Source organism: Halyomorpha halys, unplaced genomic scaffold (assembly GCF_000696795.3).
Source record: "Halyomorpha halys isolate HHAL.00 unplaced genomic scaffold, Hhal_1.1 Scaffold588.1, whole genome shotgun sequence".
Lineage (NCBI taxonomy): Eukaryota > Metazoa > Arthropoda > Insecta > Hemiptera > Pentatomidae > Halyomorpha > Halyomorpha halys.
In genome coordinates, this window is record NW_027110173.1 from 1,126,423 (window position 1) to 1,138,761 (window position 12,339).

General features: G+C 31.4%; 1 protein-coding gene across 5 annotated transcripts in view; it reads left to right on the top strand.

Annotated features, from left to right (window-relative positions):
• Positions 1-12,029, top strand: part of LOC112210356 (uncharacterized) — a 493,390-nt gene extending 481,361 nt beyond the window's left edge. For all 5 annotated transcript variants that reach the window (XM_067048334.1, XM_067048331.1, XM_067048333.1 and 2 more), the window contains one exon: positions 11,823-12,029. In XM_067048334.1, the coding sequence (XP_066904435.1) occupies positions 11,823-12,014 (192 nt within the window). In that variant the 3' untranslated portion in view covers positions 12,015-12,029. The remainder of the gene's footprint in view (positions 1-11,822) is intronic.
• Positions 12,030-12,339: the final 310 nt, after the last annotated feature.

The following is a 12,339-nucleotide window of genomic DNA, read 5'->3' on the forward strand; positions in this document are numbered from 1 at the left end:
AAGTTGGTTTGGGTGGTTGGGAAGTTTATTATGGAAGGATTCGTATCTGGTTCTGGCCAAATCGGCAACGTAGGAGACATGGAGGTCCTGATGGATGATTTTTGATTTGTGACAAAGTAAGGAGCATTAAGGATTTTGGAGTGTAAGGATTGGATTCGAGAGGAATTGGATGGTTTAGTGGAGCCCCATAGCTCAACTTCATATGTCCAAATAGGCCTTATAATAGTCATGTAGATCAGTCTTTTGTATTCAATTCAATATAAATTTAATTTTTTTATTTTTATCAGATGAATCAATATTAAACCAAAGCATGGATTTGTGGATCTTTAGTTCATCTTTAATGAAATATTGGTCATGAAAAACGACTCAACCTCCAAATATAAAGTTATACATCAGAGTTGATAACCGTCTACAGTTGACAAATAGCTACAATTCTGTATAGACCCAAACTATCATTCTTGCTCTGCCAACCATATCCAACCCTTCGCATCCCCTGTTTTATTATTATTCCTATTCCCAGATGAAGGCATTGTCATTAAGTATAAACGTACGGGGCACGAGCTATAATTACCTGGGAGCCGGGGCCATGACATATTCCCTCGTTCCTCCGGAAACTAACGTCTGTAATTTAATTCTACTTTTTTCTATTTATCTTTCTTTTCCTTTTTCCCTTCCCCCTTCACCGTTCCTCTACTTCGGAACCACGCAATAAAGTGGGTACTTATTTTTTTCCGCTGCCATCCCTCAGCCAATTACAGGGAGTTAGTTGGGCCCCTTAATGCCCATCAGTTGTACCCTTTTGTACGCTGTAAATAATTGTGTTAGGGCTGCGTTGGGTATTCACCCTACCCCTGTCTTGGTTCGGGGTAAAGGATCAACAAATAGGAGGATTTAGTACTTAGGGGGTTCTTTTGAAGTGAAATCAATGATTAATAATGTATGATGGGCTGTAAAATGCTCTCTGCTCCTTTCAAAAATATTCTTGTTTGCGCAATTTTTAATCTTAGTACCTTCAGATATAATCAAATTTCTAATACTGTGTTATTATATTTATATTTATTGTGCATGATCAACTGTTTCGGGTAAGTATCTAATCATTTTTCCGAAAATAATAAACCCTTAAAACTCCAATTATCCTTAATAGTTAATTAAATGGTTTCGGATACATTTTGTGTTCATTTTCAAATCTATTCATTAGAATCATAAATTAAACATTGTCAAAATTGTTTATATAAATCATTTTTCTATATAAAAACTTCAAAATATCTGTATCACTATAATTAAAACACTTATATTATATATTATTATAATATGCATCTTAATAAAAACATAATTCTAATACTTAAAAAATTTAAAGAGCTAAACTTTTGATTACAGTGTTTCATAATTTTATTGAGAGAGAACCCCCACAAAAAATAAATAAATAATAATAACTAGATATACATAATTCAATTATTAAATTATGTTAAAACACTCATCAATTTGTTGATAACGTGAATTTCATGGAATTACTTCATTATTAATATATCTGGAATAAGGTTATTCATTTAAAATCTTAAGCATTTAATATATTTTAACTTATTAAATTATTATTTTTTTATTTTCGTCATACCTTAGATTTATTGTTGCTCATTTTATTACCTACTGCACTGTGCTTGGTCTTGTGTAGAAACCTGTTTTACTTTGATACCCTTGCAGAAAATATTGCTGTACAACAAAGTCCATATCAGTTTGGAATGTTCATGTATCTAAAGTTTTCAAACCTAATGCTATACAAATGAGATTAAAAATTTGTTTAAACAGTATGGAGTTGTGTAAGTTTTTTATATTTGCTTTTAATTATGACATAATTTGTCAAAGGGGTGTCCTGGGTAAACTTGTGTAACGGACGTCATTTTGATGTTTGCTATCCATAACACTTCCTTATTTATGCCAGTTTTAGTAAATTCATTAATAAAGGTTGTTTTCACTCAACTATAATATATTTTTATGTTCTAATATTTTTAAAAAAAGATAATATAAAAAAATATTTATCACAACAATCTTTTTCAGTTTCGTTCCATTTCGATTAAAACATAAAACCTTCTTGATCGTAAGATTTTAGCCTTTGGTTTAGGGCTAATTTACAATTTATACTACAATACTAGCAATCGATGTCTAACACTATATTTATCTCTTTACTTTTTCCATCGTTGATGTGTTCAGTTGAGGATGTCTCACTTCCCATAATAAAAACTGAAGGTGAATAAATATTCTAACATATTATATATTCACCGTCATTAATCATAAGTTGGAGGTGATTAACCTGAATAATTATAATTATTCGTGGTATTTTTCAGAACTTGAAAATTGGTTTTTCAAGTATGAATATAGCGAATTAATATTAAATTCCATTTTCTCAGATTTATTTGTTAGTAACATAACTTCTTCATCCACTTATATATTCAACTGTATAACTAATGATAAAAAACATTTTAATGAAAGTTTAAAGAAAAATAGATTTTAATTTTAGTTACCTCTGTACTAGACTATGATATAAAGCCCCTAAAAGTTTACTTAGCTTAATTCCTAGCGTATAAAAAATATTTAAGACAGCTGGCACAATGGCATGTTTAACTTTTATAAAAAAGGTTTGATAAGATAAAATTATCTAATTCTTGTAGGAAGTTGAGTTGTTTGTTTATTTGCCAAGATAGCATAGAACTCCCCCCTCCCATAGCACTCCCTCCTCCCATATCCTCCCTGCTGAGGTACAAGGCTGTTATTAAATAGAGCCGCGTAGGAGGTGGATAGAAGATAGAAAGGAAACCTGTAGGGATTGGAGATTGATTCCGATCTGGGCCTTCCAATCCCTTCTTGTTCGGGGAGGTAGGATTCCTCCTAGGGATCATCCTCCTCAAATTGCCATCCTTTTTAGTGCCACGGTCCTTTATATAAAAACGTTTGTGTCGAATTCTCAACAACAGTCTTTGTAGGATATTTTCAGCAAACAGTCAATAGTCGCTTTTGATTAATCCTGAAGAAAAACTGATATTTTGTGTAACATGCGAGATTTTTAATATTTCAAAATCAAATTAATAGAGAAATAGTACATTATTAATAATAATACTATAGCAACTTATTGTATTAATTATTCTAAGCACTACACTTGAGCCATTACTTGCAGTTATTCAACGCATAGTTATTAGCCAACGCACGACTAAACCATTCAATCATTCGGATTACACTCATCAAGTATTCCTAACGCTGCCGTAAGCTCTTAAATATATTTGCATAAAGCGTTGCAAATAGTATTCACTACGAATGTTATTACGTTCGCTTTCTACTTTCCTCTTTCAACTTTCTTGGAGCGACTGCTATGCACGAACTTCATGCCCATGCGGAGGACAGCCGGGTGTTGAATCGTCCTTCTGCAGTCTTTGGGGAGAGGAAAAATATCACCCCTATAAAAATTATATTAATGGCCCTAGTGATAACCTTAATAGAATCTAAACATGAACAGCTGTTGCCTGGACACAGAATTGATAAAACGTCACTCGCTAAAGAACTACCTGTGAATTGTAGCTCAAAAGATTGTGAGGATTAATATGAGTGCGCGACACGGAATTCTCATGGGCCTTATCTCCTCACTCGTTTCCTTTATTGTTCTATCATGCCCTGTATTAATGCTCTTGTTCGTCAGGAGTAATATCTTACTACACAAGTAGGTTGTCCTTTTGCAACCTTCCTTCATCAGGGAATCTTAATGTTGGTCCTAATCAGCGCATTATGCAGGAGGCTCCTTCATTGTTTCAGGATTCTCCAGGGAACATCTGAATCTATAATTTCCCGGTGTCCTGCGCCTTCCTTCACTACTAAAGGAATTCTTAAGCTGAATTACTTCTTGATTTTAGTTTTAGGAGGATTTCATAAGGACATAATCGTTGTGGTACTTTTTTTTTTTGTATGTATAAATATATTTTAGAACATCAAAAATTATTATTTGAAAAAAGTAAAAAAAAATATATATATGTAATGCCTAGAGTATATAATATTCCTGAGAACTGAGATTAAAATTAAAAGGGATAACATCACTTGATGTTGATCAACTACAGTATAAAGACAGTACACCTCATATCAGTCGGCTAGGAAAGAATTAAAAAAAATAACACATCACTCCAAGACAATTAATACGGGTATGACCTACTAAATGATAAAAGTTTTTACTTAGGGCCGCACGTAGCTCAGTGGTTAAGGCACAGTCGTGGTTAGGTACCCCTAAGATAAGTTATCTCGTTGACACATGGTTCGTATTAATATCATCTTGTGGTTTTCAGAAAAAAATCTCTTCAATGCCATAACATTTTATAAATTGTTGCAATAGTATTAAGTTTGTAATGACATTGTCGTGAATTAATTCCTATTCTTTAGCACTTGGAGCTAATTGGCTCATCTTCTCTTTAAGTTGATGGAGACGTCTCTAACAGCTTCCAATATTCCAGCCCAACTCCTTCGGCTAAATCTTCGTTAAGTCGCGGTTAAGCTAGGAGCGTTGGGCGACGGAGCGGACGAGAGGCAATCAGTTCGTGGATCAGGTGCGTCGAGGAGTGACGCCTGTTCGCTAAGAACTTGAGGATATGTGGCAACGAGGGAGTCTTAATGAAGGAATTTGCATTTTGCAATCTTAGAGCTGTTTGTTAGGCGTCAGCTCATCACCATAGTCTTAGGCCTGCCTTCCTTGGTAGGTATTTACATAGCGAGTACTTGCTGCGTAGTATGTTCTCTGATAATGAATCACTTGTAAAGATCACCGTTTAAAAATCTGTTTCAGTGAATATTATTAATAAAATATAAACCCTTTCTCGCTTCATGTGGGCCATCTTTTGATCAAATAAGCAGAAATTCTCTTAGTAGTCTTCTACGCACAATACCATAAAAGTGCGAATGTATATCAGTAATAATTTTCATTCCAATACAAATGTTTTTTCCCGGTTAGGGGAGTTAAAATTCTCTATTTTAATTGAGTTGGTCTTAGTGAAGTCCCTTTTGGGGTCTCCATTTACTCATCCCATCCCTCCACTTTTTTACATGATATTTAAGTATTAATGAAACAATTAAATCGCTTTTTATTATTATTGTCAAACGATAAAATTAGACCTTAATGAGGGAATGGAAAGCTTTTTACTCCTGAAAAATCCTTTAAAATTGAGTTAGAGGGTTAAACATTTGTATGTGAATTTAGTTGATGCAAAGGAAGTGATTTTGGAGAGACTTTTTTCTTTCTTCAGTTTTCCACCACTCCAGCTAATTTTTTTTCATAATTTTTAAATATTAATAAAACTACTAAGTTATTTTTCATATCTATCATAAATATGGAGAAAAAAACTACCTTACTAACATAGCAGTTATGTCCATGCTCTTTGTTTTTTATTTATTTATTTATTTTTTTTTTATGAAGTGAAGTTTAGTTATAATTTGATTGAAAATAAAATAATCTTGAATTAATCTTCAAACATCCTTGTGTGGAATATGATTCACCGCATAAGCGTTCAAAGCGACCGTTTGTGCGAGGAGATATCTGGTTATCGGATTCGCCTTCCCTATCTGAACCTTCAAACCCATAATCTTTCGTATAACTCCTAATGCGTCTTCCTATATCCAAAATATAGCTAACCCTTGGATTATAGCTCATAATCGACAGACATATGCGGACCGCCGATAAAGCGTGATGATTGTCTATAACACCGTTATTATCATCAGTTACGTTTGAAAAAGTAAAAATAACCGACCAACCAATGAACATAATAAAAACAAGATGCAAAAATAAAGATATTAATATATTAGGGTTAAACTGAGCATTTGCCCTGGGCGCCAGTTTTTGAAATTTAGAGATTTTGAATTATGAAAATAATTGGATGAAAAAAAAAGAAAGAAATACTGCACTCTGCAATATGGTGCTATAGAATGACATCTACCGATGGAAAAAAAAATCTACACTGGTTCTATGTACATTTTTATATTTTTGTTAATATTTCAATATCGGTTGAATATTTGGTGGTACCAGGATTTTCTTAAGAAGTCAAAGGAGACGAGGTGTTAATCATATAAGTATATATTTCTTCCTCAGTGGGTGCTTCTGGTTCAGGCTCGTTCGTCGTGTTGATCTTGAGCATTGTGATAAATTCGTTTTTTTTTCCCCTATATAATAATTATAAAATATTATAATTTTTAATGTAGTACTATTAAATATCAATCAGAAATATTGAGACAAAAATCCTTTGGGCCACTTTAAAACACCATTTTTTAAAATAAAACTTCATAATAATAATTTTTTTTTTATTTAGCAAAAAAGAATAAATAAATTATTTATATTAGTACCTTATTCATATTATATGAATAACCTATATTAATTTTAAGATGTTAAAAAATGGCTAAAATAAATAGATACTGAGTAAGTAAAGCTAATGTAAGAGTACAAAAGTGATATGTAAATAAAAAATATTAAGTGAAAGGTATGAAAAGACATCCATATGAACAAACATCATTAAACATTTATTAAAATTAGTAAAGAAGTTAAACACTACACTTATTAATTGTTGTATTTTTTTTTTTATTCAACTTTAACTATCTTACGAATTTTGATTTATGTTTTATGTTAGTTTATATAAATATTGATATTTTTTTATACCTCCAACTTCATTTCGGTTTTATTTACATTTTATTTTAATACTCTTTTATTAGCTTTATCTACTCTGTATCTTTTTATTTTAGCCCCAATGAAAACGGTGGGTCGAAATGTTGGCCATTAATGAATATTTGAACAATTCCTTTCCTTTTTTTTCTTGCTCACAATCCGGACAGTCTTCTTTTAAATAATATAACAGTATCTTAATAAGAATGTAACTAATATGTATAGAAGAATCAAATTCCATGTTGCTAAATATTTCTGTTCAGCTAGTCGTTTTGAAAGTGTTGGTATGAGATTTGCAATCTGTATTATGTATTTCTGCGGGCTGGAAGTGTAGCTCACTATTTTGTCTTGGCTAAAACCGTTCCAAAGGCCCCTAGAGCTCTTAATATTTACAGATCCGCTGTCGCCATGGTATTAGCAGTTTACTGCCTCCCAGGGAGGGCTAAGCGTTCTCTTATCTCCTCCTTCCTCCCTAATAAACTCCTCCCAACTGCCCGAATTTACATCTAATTCCTCCACACCTCCGAGATCTCCTGAATAGTTTATTCCTCCAGGCCTCCCTATCCCTAAGCGGATATTGAAGCCTCCCTTCGACCCGAGGCCTCTGAGGACGGATCTCATTAGTGACTTCGTCCTCGAGAAGGAAGGAAAAAGTCCCTAATCCCTTTATAAAAGAAAATAATTTACTTTGAAATTCAAATAAAATGGATCGTCTGTTATCTCGCTGAGATTCCGCCCTAATGCTCACCGAAGCAAATTGGGTTACAGAGTTTTCTAAATCCTTTAGAAAAAATACTAAGGAACTCTGTATATTTACTTAGAGATTTATTATATTTACTGATAAAACCTCAATCTTTAAACTTTACTATTGTAGCAAAAACTGGTCAAGTAATATCTGCTTATCGAGAGGGGATATCCAAAGTGCTATCTCCGGAAATTGTGCCATCTTGGGGTTTTTAGCCTTTAAATGTGTTTTTTTTTTTTTTTGTAGAGGGTTCAAGAAAGGTTCAAAAATAGCACAATTACTATACATTTAGTTTTCTTCTCTTTGTTTACTTTTCTTGACCGCCATTAGGACCATCTTCCCTCATTAAATAATATAAATCTTCCATCAGTAATATATACATATGTTTATTATTTTTATCTATTACTTTTTATATATTTTTTATTTTTATATTTATTACTCCTTATTTTTAAATATTTAGAACTTTTATAATTGTCAATTATATAGTTCTTACTTTTATTTAAACCTCTATATTTTTTATATGCATATGTATATTGAGTATTTTTTTTAATACTTTAATGGAATGTAATTGTACATAACCATATAATATTTTTATATTTATCTATATTTATAATTATTATCTATATTAGAATTTATGGTACTCATTCGATGCAGAATGTTCTAAATTATTTTAGCTAGGCTAGCTCCCTTAGGCAAAAGAAAATTGTAATTAGTTTCTTTATCAAGATAATTAGTTTACTGGTAACCGTTTTAGGACCGCCAGAAATTCTTTTCTATGTTAAGTGTGGTCTCACGAATAGAAATTATCTCTATTTTTCCCAAATTTAAAAAAATTGTTATTTTTTTTTTGTTTTTTACGATATACTACTGGAATGAGTTATTAAGATATCTTCTTGTTCTTATTTGACAGAGAATGTATTTTTTTATCTTATAACATTTTCACTAGAAAACACCGTTTGGCAGTTGTAGGCGAAAAAAAGACCAATTTCATTACTGTATTAAATTAATTAGTTAATTAGTAACTTTAATTGTACCGTCAGAAATGGATTTACCTGTCAAGTGTGGTAGAAAATCATTTAAAATTTTTTTTAACAGATATATATTTTATGGACTAGATTTTATGCTTCTGGTTCTTGTACTAATAAAGAATGTCGTCCAATAATTTATAATGAAGTACAAATCCAAACTTGATAATGGTATTCCTGCTTATTTGTTGATTCATATATCAGTGTTTAATATTCTAATTGCTTAGTCCTAACTGAAGTAGTTAAAATTTTAAGAAATGAAGTGATATATAAAAACATTTAAAATAATATAATATAATATAAATTTTTTTAAAATAAATAACTTAATTTCTATCCATTTTAGTCTCAAAACCTTTTATTTTTCCTATAAGTCCGACATTTCGGCTAATCCGGCCATCTTCAGGGACAATCTACTACAAAACAGTTTTTATTACAAATATATAAAGTGTATATAAATATACAAATATTAAAGGACAAAATGTTTTTATATTCGGAAAAATGTATAATGTGCTTGCAGGATTAAGAAAATTCCTGTAAGAAGGTCCATATTCTTTAATGTTTTGTAATTACATTATTTCTGTACTTCCTTATTCGGAATTATAATTACAGGAAAAAATAGAAGTAAACGTCATCGGAAGATCAGAGCACTTAAAACAGACCCTAAATGGTCCAGTTAAAGACTACTATAAAAGATTGTCCTTAAAGGAACTTGAAGACAAAGACGGTTACTAACCGAGGCATAATTCAAAGGTTTACAGCCTATCCTCTCTCCATCTCATTACATATTAATACGTCACTAGGGTTCATAACGTGCCTCTGACTGGCATCGTTAAGAATTCATTTGTTCCTTCATAAAACATTTTATGACGTACGATTCCTTTCTGGTGTGTCATTTCATTTTGCGTTGAATTTCTTATGGATACACTCGTATTTTGAACGGCTTTTATGGGTTTGTGATTTATTGTGTTGTAATAATTCTTTATAGATGAGATTGAACATCCATCAGGATGTTCAATCAGTAATTGAAATCCATTTTGTTTAGAAAGTTTATTGTGTTTGTGGATTCAACTTAATAACCTCTTTCATTTCCTTTACTACGCGCATACCTATAGAATCTCCAATGTAAAGAGACATTTTCAGTAAAGGCTTATAGTAAAAAATCTAATTATAAATTATATTATATAATTATAATTCAATCCAGCGCGCCTTGAAGGTATAATTCATCAAAAATCTGGAACAATATTTACATTTTTTGGCAATTCCAATTTCATCTAGGAATGTTCATCCGGAAATACTCAAATTATGATGGATTCCTACGAGAATTGATAAACTCAAATAATTTTGTTCTTTACGTTTATTCAATTTTCCGTAATTCATTAAAAAAAAAAGTGTTAAATAATGTATGTTTTTTTATTGCGATCTAAGCAATAGGTAATTAATGTAAATAATTAAAAATATGAGAACTATTTAATTATTATTATTAGAGATAACATAATTTCTCAAATCTGCAGTACTTTAGTTACAAAAAAAATGTATATAACAACACATATTTAAAAATAGTTTGTTGTATTAGGAAATTTAAAAAATAAATAAAAATTTAAATCACCGGTTAACAGATTAATAAGGTTCTTCTTGTTTAATGCAACTGTATAAGTTGTCCATGTCTGAAAATTTATATAAAACAATGACAAAAATAATTTATACGTATTATAAAATATTATTTCTTATTTCCATTATGTGATAATTGCATACTAAACGTCTCATTTTAAGCAGTCAAACTTCCAATGGACTAGTCGGTAGTTAACTTGTATATATGGGAGGAAATATTGATAATTCTGTATTATTGTTTGAAGATTTTTTTTTCATTATAAAGTATCATTTTATATCATCTCTTTTTCATTCAACGCATTTTTTAAAATTATGTTATAGTATCAAAGTAACAGACGCTTATAAATTGTTGAGGATTTGAAATCTTTTTCGATGAGAACGCTAGAGAGTGTAGCCGAAAAAGATCTAGAGGGATATAAAGTGTTGGAGGGAAGATACTTTCGAATTCAGGTCACGCCAGGAGACGAGATAAAGGAGCTTTCAAAAGCAGAAGTGAATCCTGCTGGTGAGGAACTGTGGTCCAGGGCCACTCCGGAGGGCCTAAGTGGATAAAGGGTCAAGTGGGGGTCTTTGTCTTGGAGAGAAATCACTCTCGTTCTTTTAGCTCGTCGTAGAGTCGATGCGGGTGTCGTTCCGGGTGAGCGAAATCGTGCGAGCCCGTGTTCTGAATATCGGCAGTTTCCTAATGGGCTACATATAAATCTTACAAGATGCCACGAGTGAAAAATGTTCTCAAAAAAAGACCACCAGTATCACGATAGTTGCTTTGAACAAAAGTTATGAACAATAAATTTTGTTGTCAGATAAAGGTATGTAAATAAACCGGGATCAACAACCCCGAATTAAATGAAATATAGACACAATAAATATTATAGTATATTTATATAGTAAATCACTGGTTTGTATACAGTCTACTTTACAAATTGAGTGTGCAATTCAAAAGAAATAATATTTATTACAAAAATGTTTAACCTTTTTTTCTCTTTTTATTTATTTATTGAACGATGATAATATAAGCTGCCGCAATCAAAGAAAGGGTATCAGAGCTTTAAGTGTACATTCATAATATAAATATATACATTATAAATAAGTAGGTGATGCTTGGAAAATAATTTTTAAAAAATAATAATAATTGAATTACAGCATTAGAATATAAACACAATATAAAGAAAATAAAATAATTTCATCTTAATACTTCTATATTCTATATTTGATAATACAGTACGCCTCAGGAACTCTGAGCCTAGTTCTGAACCAATCGGAGGTAAAGCAGGGCTCCAAGAGATCCCTGAGCATCTCTTCCTGCTTAGTATTGGAAGCCAGTGGAATCTGGCCATTACCAGAACTTCAGAAATCATGTACAAAACTAATAATATTTTAAATATGAATATAATTGTAATTTACATATCTCATTGGCCAAAATAGTTATATGTCCAGTCTTAATAATCTATCCAGTATGTTTATATTAGCTATCCTGTTTTTATCTTGAAGAGGAAAACTGCATTACTACACCACAAGACTAACAAACATTCTTTTAGTAATATTAAACACTATTTTTATTATTTTTTTTTAGTCATGGTTTAGATCACGGAAATATATCTTAGGATATTCTTCTGTAATTTCCAATTAAACCTTCCTATGTAATTTTATTTTAAAATATCGTAAACAATACATATAAGTAAGGAATGTAATTGAAACTGTTTCATAATATTTTTGAGATTCCAAAATTTTCTCCTGCTGTTTAGAAGTTTTAAATTATTATTTCTATTTCCAGAGGGAGTCACTGGCCAAAGATGTGGAGTACGAGCGTGGAGTTAGGCAGACAGTGGAGTGCAAGCTGGAAGAGGCCACTCTGGAAGCCGACTACTCCAAGAGGAGGGTACAGTCCTTACAGGAAACCTGTCATAGGTCAGTTAGTTTTATTATTATCAATATATATATTGTGACTCTAGAACAATACTTGTAAGTCTATATCTAGACTGGAATAGACTATGTACATATACATGCACATACGCACATATTGAAAGAATTGAAGAAGTAAAAGCTACTTATCCTCAGGAATGCACAAATCTTCGTGTGTTGCGATCGAGATTTGCCAAGTGGTATATCTCAGTAAGGCCTTGAATGCTTATATCTTCAATCAAATTGAGGTTAAGATGTGTTCAAGGCTTTCCATGTAATGTTTTTTTATTTCCTTAATAAGATAATAATTGTAGCATCTATATGAGCAATGGACTAGAAGATATTGTTCCTTATCAAACTAGCAGTGAACGCTAGAGTACTTCTGATAG